Source organism: Podarcis gaigeae (assembly GCF_964106915.1).
Source record: "Podarcis gaigeae genome assembly, chromosome: 5".
Classification (NCBI taxonomy): domain Eukaryota; kingdom Metazoa; phylum Chordata; class Lepidosauria; order Squamata; family Lacertidae; genus Podarcis; species Podarcis gaigeae.
This window is the reverse complement of record NC_139681.1, coordinates 6,401,846-6,423,656: the sequence shown is the minus strand read 5'-3', so window position 1 is coordinate 6,423,656 and position 21,811 is coordinate 6,401,846. Positions and strand designations below refer to the sequence as shown.

At 43.1% G+C, this 21,811-nt stretch overlaps 1 protein-coding gene across 1 annotated transcript in view; it reads left to right on the top strand.

Moving 5' to 3' along the window:
• SEMA3D (semaphorin 3D) overlaps window positions 1–20,568 on the top strand; it is a 174,388-nt gene extending 153,820 nt beyond the window's left edge. Inside the window, exons 17-18 of the mRNA XM_083738746.1 lie at window positions 2,792–2,931; window positions 18,272–20,568. Of these exons, the coding sequence (XP_083594872.1) occupies window positions 2,792–2,931; window positions 18,272–18,697 (566 nt within the window). The 3' untranslated portion in view covers window positions 18,698–20,568. The remainder of the gene's footprint in view (window positions 1–2,791; window positions 2,932–18,271) is intronic.
• Window positions 20,569–21,811: the final 1,243 nt, after the last annotated feature.

Sequence of the window (21,811 nt, the reverse complement as noted above, 5' to 3'; positions counted from 1 at the left end):
GTAAGCAGTGACCCAAGGAAACAATAAGTTCTCTTTCTGGAATGAGCCAATTGACTTTGTCCTGTAGACTGATAGGAGTTGACACAAAATAAAGCACCTTGCAGTTATGGACTGTGGGAATGGAATTCCTCATATAAGAGCCCCATTTAACGTCTTCTGATCTGCATGGTACAGGCTTTGTTCATGGCTGTATGTGGGCCTGTTCTTTTCACCTTGGCCTTTGCCCAGAGACTTGGCTTAGATGGAAGCCCAGGTGCAGGTATGGGTCTCTAATCTGCCTCAGTGGGAGACATCTAGGAAGCAGGTTTTTACTCCCTCCTCATCTTCCCAAATGGGGAGAGGTTCCAGGCAAAAAGTATTTAAGCAAGTTTGGTTTCATTTGGAAGGATGCCGCAGGGAGCTGATTGCATTTTGCAATATTTGTGTTTATTTACAAATGTATGCAAGCAGAGCATAGATGGAGGGCTAGAAAGACATTTCATTTTCTCCCACCCTCGCTTAGTTTGCCTGCTCCCTGTGGTTGGAGGGATGGAATCAGGATTAAGAAGGCAACTGTTCCCTAGCCTTACTCAGCCTGAAATATCCCCAACAGAGGAATGCTTCTGGCTACTTTGCCCCTGACGATTAATAGAAGTCTGCAGCAGAACATCTGGCTCTGTTAACATCCTCCTGTACAAACTCAAAATCTTACAACACCATGTGACTATGGGGAGTTCTTGAAGGAAGAACAGGGTGGAAGGTGAAGACAAGGCATGTCAAGCCTTATGCCCAGGGTGGGCTTCTTCTACCACAGTGGTAGCAGGGAGATGTCCCAAAAGTTTAGCGTATCCATTGCTATATCCTGTGATTCAGGTCAGGTGGCACTCAAGGCACCAAACTGGGAGGGGTGGCTAACACCCCAGAGGACAGGATCACACTTCAAAACGACCTTGACAGATTAGAGAACTGGGCCAAAACAAACAAGATGAATTTTAACAGGGAGAAATGTAAAGTATTGTACTTGGGCAAAAATAAAAATAAAAATGAGAGGCACAAATACAAGATGGGTGACACCTGGCTTGAGAGCAGTACATGTGAAAAGGATCTAGGAGTCTTGGTTGACCACAAACTTGACATGAGCCAACAGTGTGACGCGGCAGCTAAAAAAGCCAATGCAATTCTGGGCTGCATCAATAGGAGTATAGCATCTAGATCAAGGGAAGTAATAGTGCCACTGTATTCTGCTCTGGTCAGACCTCACCTGGAGTACTGTGTCCAGTTCTGGGCACCACAGTTCAAGAAGGACACTGACAAACTGGAACGTGTCCAGAGGAGGGCAACCAAAATGGTCAAAGGCCTGGAAACGATGCCTTATGAGGAACGGCTAAAGGAGCTGGGCATGTTTAGCCTGGAGAAGAGGAGGTTAAGGGGTGACATGCTAGCCACGTTCAAATATATAAAAGGATGTCACATAGAGGAGGGAGAAAGGTTGTTTTCTGCTGCTCCAGAGAAGTGGACACGGAGCAATGGATCCAAACTACAAGAAAAAAGATTCCACCTAAACATTAGGAGGAACTTCCTGACAGTGAGAGCTGTTTGACAGTGGAATTTGCTGCCAAGGAGTGTGGTGGAGTCTCCTTCTTTGGAGGTCTTTAAGCAGAGGCTTGACAACCATATGTCAGGAGTGCTCTGATGGTGTTTCCTGCTTGGCAGGGGGTTGGACTCGATGGCCCTTGTGGTCTCTTCCAACTCTATGATTCTATGATTCTAAGGCTGGTTCCAATCACGCTCCAGTGTCCTGACTCTGTGCCTTTACACCCAGAGCAGAAAAAAACCCACAGATTCTGGCCCTGAGTCCCTCTTCCGTCTAAGGCTTGTTGTTGAATGATACATCACTTCAGAGAGTTGTGCCAGACACCCCTGGTCTGTGTTTATAGATTTACAGTGGTACCGTGGTTTAAGAACTTAATTCGTTCTGGAAGTCTGTTCTTAACCTGAAACTGTTCTTAACCTGAGGTACCACTTTAGCTAATGGGGCCTCCCGCTGCTGCTGTGCCACCAGCACGTAATTTCTGTTCTCATCCTGATGCAAAGTTCTTAACTATTTCTGGGTATTATTTCTGGGTTAGCGGAGTCTGTAACCTGAAGTGTCTGTAACCTAAAGCATCTGTAACACGAGGTACCACTGTATAGTCTGTTCCTCTTCCAAGTAACCTTGAATGGCTTAAGCTGAAAAAAGTTTGTGCTTATTTATTAGTTATATTTGCTAGTTATGTTTGTTAAGAGGTGCATTTATTATTTGTGAGCTGCTTCAGGAAGTCTAAGATTTCTCCCAGGGAAGGAACTTAGTTCTGGGATGGGTGCCCCAAATGCTTACTTTTCAGTGGTGGGGCAAATTTAGGGTTTGGGTTCCAGATGATGTCCCCGGCAACTTTGCCTCTAAGGAAGTCTGGAGCAGTCCTTCTATTAACCCTCTTCCTAGCTGCCAGCCAGCAAGGTCACTGTATCCTCCTCACGGTTCCCAGTCTCATTAAATAGAGAAGAAGAATTCCTCTAAGAAAGGCTATAGATCAGATTCTGATTCCATCAGTGGTTTAATTGAAAGGAAGTGACCAATTCAGCCTTAAATAGCACTGTTATACACAGCTTGCACCAGGTTGAACCTTCGTGTGTTGTGCTAAACCTGAGGTGCCTCTTGTTTCCCTTCACAGTCCATGCGCTGCTCTACCATCTGTTCTGCATCAGCTATGTTTTCCCTTCACTTTAAGAAATCAGGGCAGGGTTAATCTTCTGTACCATGTTTGCGTTCCAGGCATTAGTCATGAAACCACTGATGAAAAGGTGATTTTTGGCATCGAATTTAATTCGACGTTCCTAGAATGTATTCCAAAGTCCCAGCAAGCTTCCATCAGGTGGTTCATTCAACGCTCTGGAGAAGATCACGAGGAAGAGGTACGATACCATCATTAAGAATGTATTTTCCCTCTGGAAAATTTTTAATTCCATGGTCAAAGGCAGGGGTTAATAGAATGAACAAATATAGTCTCCCTTGCCTCAGCTCACATACTTGGGAATGCTCCAATAATATCACAATGGAATATCAAGACTGAGAAGGCAATCCCTGTGCAATTAGCAGCCTTCCTTTTAACATTACGCATGGAGTTTTGGATATTCACTGTAATGTTTGCACGCACTGCAATTCTTCCATCCAGGCTAAATGCTGGGCTCATCACAGGAACCACGTATAAGTCGTGTTCAAACAAATCATGCAGAGATGACTGAAAACGGTCACAGAGATGCAGGCCACCTTTCTCCATTCATTGTTTATCTGGGCATACATCTCTCCTCTGGAAACTCCTTTTCCCCAGGGGTTGGGAGGGGGAGAAGCACAGACAATTAACCTCTCAAAAGATGAGCATAGATAAACAACAGAAGCTGAAAGAAAGGCTTTTGATCCCCTGCGGCTTTCACTGCTAGTCTCTGGGGAGCCTCTGAAAATTTGGAGCAGTTGGAACCTGGCTTACTTTTTACTCAATGAGCATAACATTTAGTGATGTTAAATTCTCGAGAATAATCTTTTGGAGAATATTCTCGAGAATTTAACATCACTAAGCCCATCTTATAACATAAAGCATGTATTCAGTATTCATACAATCATGTCCTTGCCTACTGTAAACCTATCAAAATACCAAAAATTCTCATGGTGCTTTTGGAAAACAGGCAGAGACAGACTTTGGGGGAATCTTTGATGCAAAGCGTTCAGCAAAGGGTTTTGTTTTGTTTTGTTTTGTTTTACAGTTGAGGGGAAACCACCAAGAGTATTTTACTGTGTTCCTCTGTGGTACATTACAAAAAAAGAATAATGTGCAGATGATGTTCTTGGGTGATCTTAGAAATTAGGATGGAACATGATGGAACCTGTATTAGGAACTTTAGACCCTGAATTATACATTTGTGTACTCCTGGGTGTGTGTGTGTGTGTGTGTGTGTGTGTGTGTGTATGCATTTAATAATTTATAAACATAATTCCATAAAATAAACTCTATTGCCATGTATAGAATGGGATGGAAAGTGCAGCAGAGATGGATGCCACCCCCCTTTTTAATTGTGTTGGCTAAGCACTCTAATAACCAGTAAGGTAAAGGGACCCCTGACCATTAGGTCCAGTCGTGGCCGACTCTGGGGTTGTGGCGCTCATCTTGCTTTATTGGCCGAGAGAGCTGGCGTACAGCTTCCGGGTCATGTGACCAGCATGACTAAGCCGCTTCTGGTGAACCAGACCAGTGCATGGAAACGTCGTTTACCTTCCCGCCAGAGTGGTACCTACTTATCTACTTACACTTTGATGTGCTTTTGAACTGCTAGGTTGGCAGGAGCAGGGACCGAGCAACGGGAGCTCACCCCATCGCGGGGATTCGAACCACCGACCTTCTGATTGGCAAGTCCTAGGCTCTGTGGTTTAACCCACAGCACCACCCGTGTCCCCTAATAACCAGTATTGCACATCAAATGGGTAGAGAAGTAGGCATTTGCACATCTGGAGCTGTCGATTGCACATCTGAAGCTGTCTTAGACTGAGCTCGACTAATTCAAACAATCAAACAATCAAATCTTTATTATGATCATTACCAGCTAGACTAATTATACATCTGGTCCAGCATTATCTGTCCTGGCTACCCACACTTCTCCAAATTCTCGAGTAGGAGTACTTCCTAATGCTGCTTTCTGAGATCCTTTTAAATGCTGATGTCTGTAATCCGAACTGGGATTTAGCCCCTGCCACCTGTGTTCTGCTGTGGAGCTATGGCACCCAAACCATCAAGGAATTTAAAAGGAGTAAAGTTGGGTCTGGACTTTGCTTCCTAAGAGCCTAGCTGTCTTTAGAACCTATTAAGCACTGATTGGTAGTTTCTCACTACAGTGTGTCATAGGGGACACAACAATGCCTGAAATCAGAATTTAAAAATAAAATAAAAGCATATTGCTGGTAAATTGTGATGCAATGGGCTGTCCAGCAGGAGACTGTGTCATTTTCACAATGTTTGGCTGAGCACTCTTAATCCCTATAGTTGTAGAAATACATTAAAAAGGTAAAGGACCCCTGACAGTTAAGTCCAGTCGCGAACAACTCTGGGGTTGCGGCGCTCATCTCGCTTTATTGGCTGAGGGAGCTGGCATTTGTCCGCAGACAGTTTTTCCGTGTCATGTGGCCAGCATGACTAAGTCGCTTCTGGTGCAATGGAACACCGAAACCAGAGCAGTGCACAGAAACGCCATTTACCTTCCTGCCGGAGTGGTACCTATTTATCTACTTGCACTTTTTGGCATGCTTTCAAACTGCTAGGATGGCAGGAGCTGGGACCGAGCAACTGGAGCTCATCCCATCACGGGGATTCGAACCGCCGACCTTCCGATCGGCAAGCCCAAGGCTCAGTGGTTTACACCACAGCGCCACCCGCATCCCCAGAAATACATTACCCCAATGTTAAAAGTACAGTAGTATCTTGGTTTACAACCATAATCCATTACGGAGGTCCATTTGTAAACCCAAACAGGTTGTAATCCAAGGTACGCTTTCGCCAATGGGGCCTCCAAAAAAATTTGTTCATAAAAAGGGGGGGGGGGGTTGTAATCAAAAAAAAGTTTGCAAACTGGGACACACACTTCCGGATTTGACATGTTTGTAATCCAAAATGTATGCAAACCAAGACGTATGCAAACCAAGGTACCACTGAACTGCAGTTTTAAGCGCTGGGAAAATGCTGAAGAGCACCTACAGTTAGGATTTTTCCACACTTTCCGCACTTCCACTTGTCTCAAGCCTAGAAAGCAGGGATCCAATCAGTTTTCCGCTTCTTCCATGCTTCCATGCTTTGCCTTTCTGCAAAACCAGAAAAAAGGTTCCCCCCTAGAAAACCTGCCCTTTAGAGCTCAGTCTGTGGAAAACCCAATTGCCATTTGTTCTGACTGAGGGGCAAACATAGATGTGAATAAGCCCTGAGATTCTTTAGGGAAGTCATGTGCTGTAAATGTGTTTTAAATGTATGGTGTGTACTCAGCCTTACTCTTTGTAAAGTCACAGTTTCTTCCCATTTATTTAAACAACTTTTCTTGCTTTCAGTCTTTCTTCATCCCTTTCTTCCTCTCTCACACTTTCCCTTCCTTTTGTTACCATGCTTCTTTTAAAAAATATATCAGCTTAAAGGCTACCATATTTCAGGATGATGATGCCACCTTTTTGCACATTGTGCCCGTGATACCACCAAGTGAAGTGCTGTAATAGCTGCTGTGATGTTTCAGCGGATTTTGTAAATGTCACTCCAGAAACAGAAGGGTCATGTGTTGTTCACGGTGACATGCAATACGGTTTCCTGAGGGGAAGGAGAGGGCAAAATCCAGATTTGTTTAGCAGGCATTTGGCCCAGCAGGCTGCCTCCCTGGTCTTCACCTTTGAGGTCATGCTTTGGAATCCCACTTCCAGTCAGAACAGGGTGTGGGGAGCGAACAGGATCTCCGCTGGTCCCGGAGCTGTCACCAGGTCATTCTGTCGCCAGTGGGAGTCCAGCTCCCTGCAGTCTGAAATTTTTTTTAAAAGGGTCACGAGTCAGTTGCTTGGCACTTTCATTCTAGTGCTGTTGAATGAAGGGCGTGTTTGTTCCTGTGGTTTGAAAGTTAGTCACTGACTTATCACAGGAACTATGTAGGTTGTGGGAGAGGTGAGAGAGATGAATTGATCTTAATAACATCTGTGACATTATTCGTTCATAGTGCTGTATTCTTAGTTTTAGATATTATGATTTATGTGGGAATTGTTTTTCCCCCCTTTTGTTGTGTACTTTTTAATGTCTTTTATTTATTGTTTAAAACACATTAAAAAATTTTAATGTGTTTTATTTATTGTTTAGGGACACGGGTGGTGCTGTGGGTTAAACCACAGAGCCTAGGGCTTGCCGATCAGAAGGTCGGCAGTTTGAATCCCTGCGACGGGGTGAGCTCCCGTTGCTCGGTCCCTGCTCCTGCCAACCTAGCAGTTCGAAAGCACATCAAAGTGCAAGTAGATAAATAGGTACCGCTCCGGCGGGAAGGTAAACGGCGTTTCCGTGCGCTGCTCTGGTTTGCCAGAAGTGGCTTGGTCATGCTGCCCACATGACCCAGAAGCTGTACGCCGGCTCCCTCGGCCAATAAAGTGAGATGAGTGCCGCAACCCCAGAGTCGGTCACGACTGGACCTAATGGTCAGGGGTCCCTTTACCTTTACCTTTATTTATTGTTTATGACTTTTGTTATGTTGGTAATTATGTAAATCTTGCCATGTTGTAAGCTGCCTTGAGCATTGTTTTAACTATGGAAAGGCGGCATACAAATAAAATGATGATGATGATGATGATGATGATGATGATGATGATGATGATAAAGCTATAATGCATCTTATGCTCTTCTATTTATTTATTCCTCATTAAGATATTCTGCATACATGATGAGTGGCAGAGCCAAAGAAAAAAGCTCTGATTTTTTTATTTGTTTCTTCAAAAGGGCCTCTTGTGAATATATAAAATCTGAGCCCCCCTTGTATTTGATTGGCCCCAACACAGAATCCCATGGGACTCTTGCTTTGCCAAACAGCCGTGTGCATTTCCAGGATATGCGACAAGCCGTATTCTTGAAATGACAACTGCGAGTTCCTGTTACTCCTTCCATGCCTCCACGTTTACAGTTGGCCAGATGGAACTGAGTCAGAACAAGTTTTTTTCTCACCTGCTCCATCAGTAATCTGCTATTTTTCCATGTGTCTGTTTCATGTTGTTTGGAATTGGGCAGTGGCAGTAAAATCTAGTTGGCAACCGCAATTGCAGAGTTCGGTAATGGTGAGTTGAGTCCTGCGCTTGCTAAACAGTTAGTAAAATTCACAGCTGGGAAAAGTGGCATGATGATGGGATATTGGCAGGGCTTTCCAAAAACATGGATGGATGGATGCCCATGTATGTGAAAGGATGTTTCACTTGGTAATGGTCTCCTGGATTTTGTTAGTTACCGTTTCTGAGGTTCCTTATTTATTATTGCCTTGAGCAGAAAACTCAATTAGAACATTTTGTGGAAATAGTCATGGATCACAAGAACAAAATGGTTGCATTAGATGTGACTGGCAATTCCTCTAGGCCAGTATTCCGCCTTCTTGGCTGTTTCCTAGTTGCAGTGAATGGTGTGGCCAACATTCCTAGTTTCCAAGGATTGAAACAGCATCTGGAATTTGTACTGCAAGAGTTATGAGCGGCCTGTATGCATCTGGTGACAGCACTGTTCACAATAGCAAACTAACTAGAGAACATTTCCAATACATTGGGAGTTACTCTGCCAGTGCAACCTCCATGTGGAAACATAGGAATTAGAGCAGCAAGAATCGTAGTCACATGAAATCATGGTAGTCTACAACTGGTGCCACGGGTCCTTTGGGAAAACACCTCAATGTATGCAAGAATTTCTATGAGCAAGGACACAGTGTTGAGGCCTATCAACAGATTATTTCAGGGTAGTAATGGATAGTCCTTGTAGGCCTAATTAATTGAGTTTATATCCTGCCCTTTCCCTCGAAGGAGCCCAAAATTTCAAACACATCCACAATTTTTTAAAAAATTAAAGTATTATAAAATCAGTTAAAATATTCTAGAAAGAGTTACAGTCATAAACATTCTTTCATACCATAATTTCATGGTCGCCAGGAACAGTGTCCTCCAGCCACCAAATGCCCAGATAAACAGGACTGTTTTCAAATGGGCAACCACCACTGAAAAAGCCTTGTCATGAATCAATGCCAAGTGGGCACCACCACCAAGACCTCACCTGTTGATCACAGAGTCCAAGATGGTTGATGCTGGGCAAGGCATTATTTTAGGGAGTTTTAGAGTTTTGCATGTTTTACCTTGAATTAGGTCCAGCAGCTCCCTGGCAGCCAATGCCATGCTTTTGGACCTGTGGTGTCAGTGTTTGTAAAAAAAAAAAAAAGAAAGGGTTCTGACCTCCCTTTGTTGCCTCAGCCTGGTCCTCGGACCCTTGTCGGCATAAAAGTTTCCACGAGAAAAGTATTCTTGCAGAGTACTTTCTGCTTTTATTCTTAAAAGTCGTTCTGCAAAAGCAATTGACCAACTGTACACATCAACACTACCAGCTTTCACTAACCACCAACCAACCCAACCCAACCCAACTAACATTTTTCACTCTATATATACAACCTGATGCAGGCCGCTGACTCATGCTGACCCATCTTTTTAAGCATTAAAGAAACAGAGGCCAATTTTTAGCCGTGACATGTGGCACATCATCTGATCAGGTTGCCCGACTTGCCAGCCTAGCAGCCACATTGCGCACTAGCTGTAGCCTCCAGACAGTCTTCAAGAGCAACTCCAGAGCTTTTATGGAAAAAGTCCCCCTTAATTAGAAGGCATTGTATTTCACTTTGAAAATACAAAAAAACCAAAAAAACCAACAGTTATTCTATTCCATCCCCAGCAGTAAGCTACCTTAATTGAACTCATAGGTCCATTTTGTGGCAGACAGTAGAAGAAAAGAAAAAATGTTTTTGTCTATCAGGAAGGCTAAAGATTAATTTTAGAAATGTGTTTGGTACAGAAAAAAGAGAACCAAATGACATAAATATTATTTTTCTCCCTTTTTTTTTTTTTGTTTTTTTTTTTTTTGTTCCTTGTGTAACTCAAAAACTGTTTGGCATAACTTGAAAAACTTTCACACTGCATTGTTAAATTTTATTGGTTATATTAAGAAGTGCTGGTGATAATGACAAGCATTCCTGAGATTGTTGGATGAGGGGCTTGAAAAAGTCTGAGTGATTTAGAAATGGTGCATAATAGTGTTATTAGCAACACAGCTACCTACTTTTGACCTCAAAATATAGGGTGAGTTTCAGAATGGCCTAAGAGATGAAAGCAATAATGTTTTCCAAAAAGAATTCTCCGTTTGCCCCAGCAAAAATGCATGCTTTTTTTTTGCTTCCACATTGCATTTAACCTGCTTGTAGCCTTTATTTTACCTCCAGCGCTTTTGTTGATTAATGAAGGAAAGCAGCCTTTGAAGCCACTCTCTCCTCACAGACAGGTGCAATATTTTAACAGTGGAAGAGCTGCTGCGGTTTGTAATGATGGGAGCTTTCAAAGCACACCATCCACAAAGGGCAAGTGGCATTGACCTAGCTGGATTGTATGCACACTTTTGCATCCTCTGTTAATTTCTTTCTTCACTGTTTCAAGGCTTTCTGTCCAGAATACTTAAATAGGACTCTCCAATTTGGACTGAGGAAGGCAGTTAAAATAAATGGTATTTTAGTCCTTTGTAATTATTCTAACATTGTTGTTTAGCTGTTTAGTCGTGTCCAACTCTTCGTGACCCCATGGACCAGAGCACGCCAGGCACTCCTGTCTTCCACTGCCTCCCGCAGTTTGGTCAGACTCATGTTTGTAGCTTCAAGAACACTGTCCAACCATCTCGTCCTCTGTCGTCCCCTTCTCCTTGTGCCCTCCCTCTTTCCCAACATCAGGGTCTTTCCCAGGGAGTCTTCTCTTCTCATGAGGTGGCCAAAGTATTGGAGCCTCAGCTTCACGGTCTGTCCTTCCAGTGAGCACTCAGGGCTAATTTCCTTCAGAATGGAGAGGTTTGATCTTCTTGCAGTCCATGGGACTTTCAAGAGTCTCCTCCAGCACCATAATTCAAAAGCATCAATTTTCCGGCAATCAGCCTTCTTTATGGTCCACCTCTCACTTCCATACATCACTACTGGGAAAAACAGTAGTGATATATGGAAGTGAGAGCTGGACATAAGGCATACTTAATTTATGAGACAAATGCGTTCTCATCTCAAAAATGATTGGCAATTGCAAAGTTCAGGGAAGACAAATTAGGAATTAGGAAACATATTCCCTCAAGGAATAGTGGTGGCCAGTAAATAAGATAGGATCCCACCCCCCAAAAAAGGTGCACCGAGTGTAGGTCTACAAACAGCCTGCAGCTGCAATTATTAAAGAGAGCATGCAAGCATAGATGCAATTTACAACTAAATAATAGGGACTAGAAACATGTAACAGAGCAGCATTGTTGGCTTACCGCCCTGTATATATAATATCGTTATTATTATTATTTTGAGCTAGATGACCCTTGGGGTCTCTTCTAACTCTACAATTATATAGTTCTATGATTCTCTATTATTATTTCCATTATTGGAGACAGAAAACTGGCCTAAGACAGATCCAACAGTGCAGTGGCTGGGCCATATGGTTTCCTGCTCTCTCTGCAATGGTCCTCAAGGATGTCTCAGTTCAGAGAATGTCTTGTTCTAGCAATAGTGTTTGAGCTCTCATTTCTTGGTGTGGTACTCATGATCATGGGAGCTGGAAGGGGGCCGTTTCAGGAATCGCCACCCAAAAGTCATACCTGTATCTTGGAGCCCTCATTTCAGGGAGAAGGTTCTCTGTGGGAATTTGTCCCTGGGGCTGCCTGGGAAGCACCTTTAGGTAAAAATGATTGTTCGGATTGGCCCTTCTTCACGACTTGATTTTACCCAATATGAATATGAAACTATGTATACACATGAAGTGGGCTTTTTCAGCCACGTTATAACAGCTCAGTTATATCAGTAACACTGGAACTGATATAGAAAGGGAATGAAAGCCATCCAAACAAAACAAAACCAATAATGTGATGAAATTGTCTTTTTATCCACCTTTTTGTCTGTTCTCTGAATTTAAGGGACCATTTTTCATCTGCCTCGCAGAAACTGGTACAAATTAAGCATCTGTGTGAAAGGTTAAAGATCTAGTAGCAAGTAATGAAATGTCAGGTGTTTATGAAACTCCAGAGTCCTGAGAAGGGTGTAAAATAAAGAGGAAAGGCAGAATGAGGGCTGAACCTCTGGGCAAGCAGGATACGAAAGAAATAAAGGTGGGAGAGGAAGACAGCAGTGAAGCGTTGCCCAAATCAGTCATCATTTCATCCTGTCATAAGGTAATAGATAGATGATAGATAGATAGACAGATAGATAGATGATAGATAGATAGATAGATAGATGATAGATAGATAGATGATAGATAGAGATAGATAGATAGATAGATAGATAGATAGATAGATAGATAGATAGATGATAGATATGACAGGGCAACCACAATTCAGGACCATTTAACACAGTAGCCTTCTTTTTATTCTAAAATGGGACCACATCACATGTGTTTCATCAGTTGCGGTTCTCTCTTAAGTGTATGCTTGTTGGTAAACCTGCATTTGCCTCTGTAATCTGTGAACAAGCCTCCAAAACAGGTTGTAACCAAGACTGTTTTATCCATCATAAGCGAAAAATGAGATGGGGAGTTATCGCATATAAATATAGTAGTTGAATAGTAGCATAGGTGCTGTAGGGGGTTAATGTGTGAGGAATGATAGGGTGGTTGACAAACAGAGTGAATAGGGTCACAGACCCTAGTAACATATATTTGACCTGTGGAATTCATTGCCAAAAGCTGGCTTTGTAAGATGAAACAAGTTCATGCAGGGTTGGCCTATCAACAGCCAATAACAATAGGAGCTTAATAGACATTCCATGTTCATCAGATCTCTTAACGCCCAAGAATGCTCTATCATGTTCATTCCTTGATGACTTCCCAAATACCTGTGGCTGATTGGAAGAAGGGTGCTAGACTCAGTGGCCTTGGTCTCATCCAGCAGGACCCTCTTCTGTTAATTATTTCCCACTTGCCTTAATGTTATCATCCATGCTACCTTCATACATCAAATGACTGTCAAGTCCAGATTTCTTGGTCCTGTGTTTATCTCACTCAGGCTGTCCCTTGGATTCTTCCAACCCACTAGATCAAATCTAATCTCTTTCTATTCCTCTTTTCACTGAAATGCTTGTAAATATTAGCTGAGGCAACAGTGCAATCATTATTGATTCATTAGTTTCCTTTAGGGCTGTCACTCAATTAAATAAATCTTGGCCACTTACTTGTATGAGTTTTAATCAGATAGAGCAGCATAAATGTCTATTTGGATGAAGTTAACATTTTTCCTTTGTTATTAGATGATACATCAATGTGTCGTGATTCTTCCTTGGGGAAAACCACACAGAAAAGGTAGCATTCACTTTACCAGTGCTACTGCAGAGTTTTGTAAGCCTCCTTTTCCAGACTAAGAGTTCCTTAGCTATAATGTCTTAATTTCATTTCTGGGATGCATATACAAATTCAATCGCTCCCTGGTCATATTCAGCCCAGAACGCTACTGATTTACAATCCTACAAAATGGATAAATGAGAAACCAGGGAGAGGAATTTAACCAAGGAAAGAGAAGAAAGGATAATAAGTAACAGATCACTAAATTAGATGAGCTGCCCCACAAGAAGAAATTGCGCACAAAAATATCCCTTAAGATGTTTCCTTATTAACACTGAATTACATTACTTGGCTTAAGCTTAGTGAAAGGAGATACAGATAGGAGCCACAATATTTAACAGACCAGTAATGCTCTGTACTTTATTTGAAGAGGTAGGTCCTCTTCAAAACTTCCCTTTCCACACAGTTTGGGTACAATCCAGGCACAGCTAAGCATTCTCAAGACCCACGAACTTCAGCTGAAGAGAACTATGCAGCTACATAACTCTCCCCCAACTCTCTCGTGTGGCCGCTGGCTAATAATCTGGGTGCTCTGGATCCAGGGCTGGCTTAACCATTAAGTAAAATAAGCACTTAAATTTTAAGTGCTTAGGGCAGGGGTAGGCGACCTAAGGCCCGTAGGCTGGATGCAGCCCAATCACCTTCTCCATCCGAGCCACGGACGGTCTGGGAATCAGCGTGTTTTTACATGAGTAGAATGTGTCCTTTTATCTAAAATGCATCTCTGGGTTATTTGTGGAGCATAGGAATTTGTTCATTCCCCCCCCCCCAAAAAAAAATATAGTCTGGCCCACCACATGGTCTGAGGCACCTGAAAAAGGTTGCTGACCCCTGGCTTAGGGCATCAAAGGATGGGGGGGCACCACAGAAAATTTGCATTGCCATATTTACCATGGGACATACAGAGCAGCTGAACCAGGTCCCGCAAAAAAAAAAAAGAACGCTCCAGCAATAAATAAAAACATTATATACCAATAACAACAACAACAACAACAACAACAACAATATGGTTATAATGGAGATTATAACAAAATTAGAATTTGGTAACTGGTAAATTTCCCTACGGTCCACTGAGGCTCATGGGATCATTCAGGCGTCCACTGAGAGTGAATGCAGCAACATTCAGTTGCCAGATTTTGGGGAGGGGGGGTTCTCCAAATGTGGAGGTTTTTTAAAGGCCTTGGCAAGAATTTTGGAGATAACTTTTCTTTGTTTTCTGGTGGGGAGCAAAATATTAACAGCAAAGATTTTGGAGGCAATTGATGTGTCAATTTACAATGAAATTAAACACGAACTTACACATTAGTTCGGCTGCCACATGCTATGTTGTTTGTGATAACTGATAAAGGAATCACCCTAGAGTTTCATTTTGTTTATTACCAATTCTAAGGTGGCATGTAAAAAGTGAATGACAGTTGATTGCCATGTATATAATAGTGTGATTCTGTTAAGTTTATTAGGACAGTGTTGTTGTTGTTTTCTCATGTGGTGGTGGGCAGTAACTAAGTTCATTTCATCACATGACACAAGGGGGCCTCACAGCCTGTATCCACATGCTGTGACATGGGTTCGAGTCCTGCTGACACTGATTGATGCTTCCCCATAGGACTTGAACACTGATTTCTCAGCTAAGCTTCAGCACTTCCACTCATATGTGCATCATAAGTTCAGTGCCACAAAAAATGTGAAAAATAGGATTCAGTCATGCTGAACTTTACAAAATAATTGTAGAAGACAATATTGAGTGCCTTTCCAAATGAAGACATTTTCTTTTGTATGTTTTTAACATTAATGGACTCAAAATGCTCAGCTGAGCTTCCATTTTCTCAGGTGAAGAATATTAAAAATCCCAACAGAACAACTTGGCAGCAAGGCAGGCTGGGCGTCTTATCTCTACTATGTATAGAAGCAGATGTGTGGCGCAAGATTAGTTCTGAGGATCTGATCAAAGATTCTGCAATTAGAAAAAGTTGGAGATTTTTTTAAAAATATAAATAAAGTGGAAGTATACGAAAATAAACATTAATTTCCATCTTACTGTAGGTTTCCAAAACCTGTAGGTTTCCAAAAAGCCAATTTTATTTTACAGTTTATTATTGTTTCTATTTTGAAGTAGATATTTATGGGGGCAGCAAAATCATTTAAGTGCTTAGGGCCTCTAAAGGTCTGGATCCGACCCTGTCTGGATCTCGTTGCCCAAAGCCACATTGCAAGTGAGGGGTAGGGCAAAACTGAAGCCGGAAGCCCTCCCTGGCCACCAGCTCTATGCTTGGTTACTGGATCATGCACACATCCTTTTCCAACAGCTGTCTAGTGTTCTGTGATGCAGTCAATGGGTCGGCAGGGTGGCATCCAGACAGCTGCACAGATCTCTCTCAAGCCATGGTTCAGTTTGCATGGTAGCAAGCCAGGCTGTGTATGTATGCATATTGTGGAGGGAGAGGGGGAATTGTCCACATATTTTTCACATAAAGAAACAGTGTACAGTCTACCCAGTGTGAATAAATTTAATTTAGCCATCTTCATGCCTCCTGACTATATTCCTTCTGAAGTTTGCTAGAAAGGCACATGTGCGCTTCGGGCAGTTTTCCAGCTTCACTTCTCTTTCTCTCTCTCTTTTCCCCATACACCCTCAATTTTTTAAAAAAGAGTAAAGCTTTCACAACAGCCCTGTGTCTCTGAATAGTCCCCTTGTACAACAAGCATGGTGCTGAGATTTCTGAAGGGTCCCTGCTGCTGCATGCTACAGAATCAGACTGAACTTTCTTCCCTCCCTGCTTTTCACGCTGTGGGCCTCAGTGTGGCAGTAGAAGAACGCTGTGCTGCCTTCTGCAAGCCACTTTTTTTCCCTGACACACTGAGACTTCCAAAGGAGCATCTTTGTGAGCCGTGAGCCAGGACAGAAATCCTTGGTTCAGACATTCCCTTGGTCACCAAGCCAATCTTCCTTAGCCCTCTATTTGCAATTTGGGAGGGACTGTGCTGAGCAACCTTACAGAGATCATCCACAGGGGATCTTTTTGAGCATTTAAGAAAAGCACTATATATAGCGTGAGTCATCTTCTTTTTCTTTGGTGATCACTCGTAGCCGAGTAAGATTGTCTTCCATAAACACAGTTTCAACAATGAATCCGTAAGTGACTGTGGAGGCCAATTCTGGATCCACACATCTTTCCACAGTGGGGACATTGGTTTCCGGGGGGGAGTTGATCACGGTGTGGATTTGCCAAGTGTGCATTCCTCTTAGCGCGTTTCTCCCTTTCATCCTGAGTTTGAGTGTCTTCAAAGTCCATGACACCTTTGGTAAAGCTGTTCTCCAACTGGAGCACTCCCAGGCCAGTGTTTCCCAGTTGTCAGTGTTTATACTACATTTTTTTTTTAGATTTGCCTTGAGACAGTCTTTAAACCTCTTTTGTTGACCACCAGCATTACGCTTTCCATTTTTAAGTTCGGAATAGAGTAGTTGCTTTGGAGTGTGTGAGTAAGTTGCCATTCAACCCTCTGTGGCTGAGAGTGCTGGCAGGGTTGAACTGAGCGGTCAGCCATGGCTGCAGCAACCACCTTGCCACTCTCACTGACCAGGGTAGAAGTGTGGGGAGGGCAAGGAAAATTCCTCTTCTCTGTCAGCTGCCAGGCTAGCACAGCAAAGGAGCCCAGGTTGTGACATGGGCCTTCACAGGATTTGCCCCTCTCTGCCCATGAACCACTCTGTTTCTGAGGCTACCACCAGCAGGGATAGTCCCAGCAGTAGCTTCTGTCCATTTGGGGAGAGGCTGGTAGAGGCAGTTCCAGTTGATCCAAACTTCTTCTGGCAAAGCACATCAAGGGTTTGGTTTGCTCTGCCTGTGTATGATTTGTGAAAACCATTGTAGGAATTGCATACATCCCATCGCTTTTTATAGGATCTCATCTAAAGCAGTTTACATTGCAGTGGGTTGGAGCTGCTTCCCAGCTACAAAATCCTACTAACTGTTCCAGTCTTCCTGCTCCGGATCAGGACCACTAGCTTGAATCGACCTGCTCAAGTTAAGCATTTCCGATTTGGCAAGATTATATCGTTTCATCCTTGTCTTCATTCAATGACAATTGCCTACCTTTTCAGTAACAAATTCTGACATTTTTGTCGTGTAACCACTATAATTATTACTTAAATGTTAAAATGTCAGGAAATCAAATGCTGGCTTTCACATCAGGAAATGTTTACTGCACTTATGTCGATTACAAGATGGTTGTGGTTTTCCCGTTATTTTTAATACTGTGTATTCTGTGTTATTAGCAGACTTGAAGACAAACTGTTTAATACCTCATTGACTGAAACATACGAAATCGTTAATACGAAAAATACCATCCCCCCCCTCCCGGACACCAATTGGAATTTGAAAGGACAAGGGTTCAATATTAATTCATAGCATGATTTTGGAAAACTACATTTAAAAACAAAAAAATACCCATAGCTTCTGAATGCTACCCCAGCAGTTTGAAGCAAAGTAATCTGTTCATGAACCTGGTCTCTGCATTAACCCCCATGACTCCTGTTTGCAGCACAAATACCAACAAAAACACATTCTTGTCCCAGATGCAGGCACAGTGGACTATATGAGATATTACACTTCCTGTTTCCTTGCAGTGTCCATTGCTTTCTGTTCCTCCATTTTCTCGCCTCCCCCCACCTTCTCTGTGTAGACAGTAGTCAAATTTATCTTTCCCCCCCCTTTTGGTGCAAAAGAAGACAGTTATATTGTCAAAGGAGTATTTGGTACCTTAGCAGCCAAATGAAGAAAAAGTTGTCCGTATGGGATAGGCTCTACAAGGGTTTTCAAGAATGCCAGCACAGTGTCCACCTGGGCCAAAAATCTCTAGTGTACGAAAGCTGAACTTTTAGGCATAGCAACCTGTTTTAAACAAGATGCCAACCACAAGGTGAACTAGTTTAGATAAGGTGTATGGTGGTTAAAACTGAAGATGAGCGAGGAAAACTTAACTCAGACCTCATTGGCTCCCTGTTCTGTGACCAGATCTCTTTGTCAGCTGTTCCTTCTCCACCTTTGGCATTCGCTGCAACTTACAGAAAACTTTCTTTTTGTTTCCGTAAGCTTTACAACAGTATTTGTTTCTTTCTACCCACAGCTGAAACCGGATGAAAGGATCATCAAGACGGAATATGGGCTGTTGATTCGCAGCTTGCAAAAAAAGGACACGGGGGCCTACTATTGCAATGCTCAGGAGCACACGTTTGTGCGAACCGTTGTGAAGTTGAGTTTAAATGTCATCGAGAATGGGCAGATGGAAAGCTCCCAGAAGACGGAGGATGAAGAGGGGCGAGGGAGGGATCTGCTAGCGGAGTCCCGGCTGCGGTACAAGGATTACATCCAGCTTCTCAGCAGCCCCAGCTTCAGCCTGGATGAGTACTGTGAGCAGATGTGGCACCGGGAAAAGAAGCGTCAGCGGAACAAAGGAGGACCCAAGTGGAAACATATCCAGGAGATCAAGAAGAAAAGGAACCGCAGGCATCACCAGCCAGCCACCCCACACACTGCGCCCGCGTCCACATAGTCTGCATATTTTATTTAAAGAAATGACTTTTTTTTTTTTGGCAAATGAGAACAATTTTGTTATTTTTCTGGGCCCTCCCTTTCGATGTTGCTTCTCTCAGAGAGACCAGTCCATGCCTAGTCGTTAATGTATATGAGAACCCCTCATAGAAGAATACACTAGCAATGCAGGAGAGACTTCAGGACTTGTGTGCTGTTCCGATGTCCCCTGGTTTCAAACTGAGATGACTTCCTTTGCATCTCAGGCTCCGGAGAGTTAATTTATGTGACGTAATGAATGGCTGCTCTGTTGTTTTCTGTTTAAAAACATGGACAATGGGCTGACTGAACAGCCGCTATGTTTCACTGCGCCATTTCACATCAGGCTGGTTAAAGTGTCGGGGTCTGTTGAAAAGAGCCATCCCAGATAGGCATAACCCTGCACCATAACTCCTTTGGCTTAGATCAGACCTCTTGGGCTGAGCACACCAACCCTTCCCAGGGCATGATCCGGCACATTGACCCTGTCCCTGGAGGCATTGACACATAGAAATGGACACCAGACTCCATTGGCAGCAGTGTGTGAGGGATTCATCCACACAGCTGACAAAATTGGGCCCTTTCTGTTCCTTTCTAGGCCTAAAGTTGTAGCCTGGTAAGTGGTAGGTTCTTGGCCAGCTTCTTGGTCATCCCTCAAGGAATGTGCCTCCCAGGACCTTTACCACATGGGGTCAGGACACATAGGTCCACTTTGGTATTTTTTTGGCTGGGTGGACAGGACGGGTCATAGCACATGCAAACAAATGTAATCCTCGCTTTTTCAGAAGACATGTAGAGCTTCATTCCCTAGAGTGTAAGTAGCAACCAGTTTGAAGGCCATTTGCTGAGGTGACCTGTTGACTCTAATTGGACCTGCCAGCAAAGATGCTCGAGAGTAAAATTCCTTAAGAAGCGAATGGGAGTTAATGCACACAAATCCTATTAGTTGGTAATGGGATTTTTGCCAGCACCTCTCATGTCTGTCTCTTCAGACGTTTTTACCCATCTGTAACACATCACCTCTGCTACTTTAGACTCCTTTGTTGGTTTGCATTTGCATGATGCAAATGGCAGCCCAAATATATCCACCAAGGAAAACACCATTTGCAGCCGTTGTCCTTAGCTGTGTATTCTTTTTGTGAAGGTCCTGTGCATTTTAGAGGCAGGGGTGCATTGGGGAAATTAATGCTTTATATTTTTATTGAAATGAAATGAAAACAACGTCCATGTGTAAATAACGCACAAGTTAGAGTTGGGCAGCTTTGTAATTTTGTAAAATATTCCTAGTTTGTTTTTAACTTTTCTGTTGTTTGGTAGATTCCGTTTTCCCTGACAGAATTCAGTTTTTCCTCCAGGAGAGCCCTGTGGTCACCTAGTCTTTTGGCATCAGTGGAGCTGGTTTATAACGCCCAAATTGAGCTCAAACAAGAGTCGCATCTCATCATCTCAAGACTTGCCCCTACACTGAAGTGCCTTCTTACCAATTTTCCTCCTTTCTGCTGCCCCCACCCACCCGCCCTTTTCGCTTTTCACGCCTTTTTGGGTGTGAAATGACAAATTAGCTACTTCCTCACATGGAAGAAAGCTTTGATGGATACCAAAAACGACAGACTTTCCTTGTTTCTCATGCATTCTACTCATCTTGGGAGCAAAGTCTATGGGAAAGCCATGTAATTGGCGGGCCATTCATTAAAGCAAATTCATTAAAGCATTGACTCTCAGCTCTGGAAAAAATTAGCAGTAGTTATCGTCTGTTGCTCTGTATATGTACCTACATTCCTTCTGGTTAATAATTGTACAGCTGCTTTGTGTTTTGCATTTGTTTTTTGGATAAAGGGATACGCGTATGGAAAATATGGATGTTAATGATTCGCATCGTCATAATTCCCATTAGAAAATCAAACCATGCTGGGCTCCTGCTCCTAACTGATCTTAAAGGGGTTTGCACCTGCTGCCCCTAAGTTGTGCTGCACTATAGCCCATATAGGCTCCTTAAAGGTTTGATTGTACAGGGGCATTTTGAACCATCATTGCAATATGGGGTGTTGGGTTTTTTCCCCCAGGGTGGTTTTCCTTTAAAAAAAGATTTCATTAAATGAGCATTGGGTCATTTAGACCCCCTATTAACATGGTGGTACATAATCAAGTTAATTAATGACCCCAACATGATGGACACTCTAATTTAGCAATATAAAAAGGTAAAGGTACCCCTGCCCGTACGGGCCAGTCGTGTCCGACTCTAGGGTTGTGCGCCCATCTCACTTAAGAGGCTGGGGGCCAGCACTGTCCGAAGACACTTCCGGGTCACGTGGCCAGCGTGACGAAGCTGCTCTGGCGAGCCTGCACCAGCACAGCACACGGAAATGCCGTTTACCTTCCCGCTATAAAGCGGTACCTATTTATCTACTTGCACTTAGGGGTGCTTTCGAACTGCTAGGTGGGCAGGAGCTGGGACCGAAAGACGGGAGCCCACCCCGCCACGGGGATTTGAACTGCTGACCAAACGATCGGCAAGTCCTAGGTGCTGAGGTTTTACCCACAGCGCCACCCGCGTCCCCAATTTAGCAATATAGCCGCTGCTTTATAGCAGTGGCATAGTGTGGGTTGCCAGTGCCAGGGGCAAGGCAAGTGTTGCGTTTGGTATTCTGTGCAAGATTCAGTTGAATGGAGGGTGGGTGGAATCTCCGAGAAAGATAGAAGAACGTATGATAATGGGGCCATTGCAAATTCTTAGTACCTTCGCTATATGCTTTTGGCTCCACAACAAATCAATATTTTTAGTACAAATGTCCAGTATTTTAGATATTAGCAGGACTTTGATTCTCATATCAATTTAGTAATTTATTTATTTTTTACAAAATAGGATTTTTTTAAAAAGAACAACACACAATCAAAATGTGCATGAAATTGTATGTATATATATATGTGTGTGTGTATATATATATATATATATATGACACAGCTGGTTTTAACAAGATCAAACATTTCAAGGGGCACTGGAGGCAAAGGATATTGAGGAAGAAGGTCTTTTAAAAAGCCATTTGCTTGTTATTCAGTCGGCAATGAAGGTCAGGCCTAAGGACTGTAGATCTTGGGA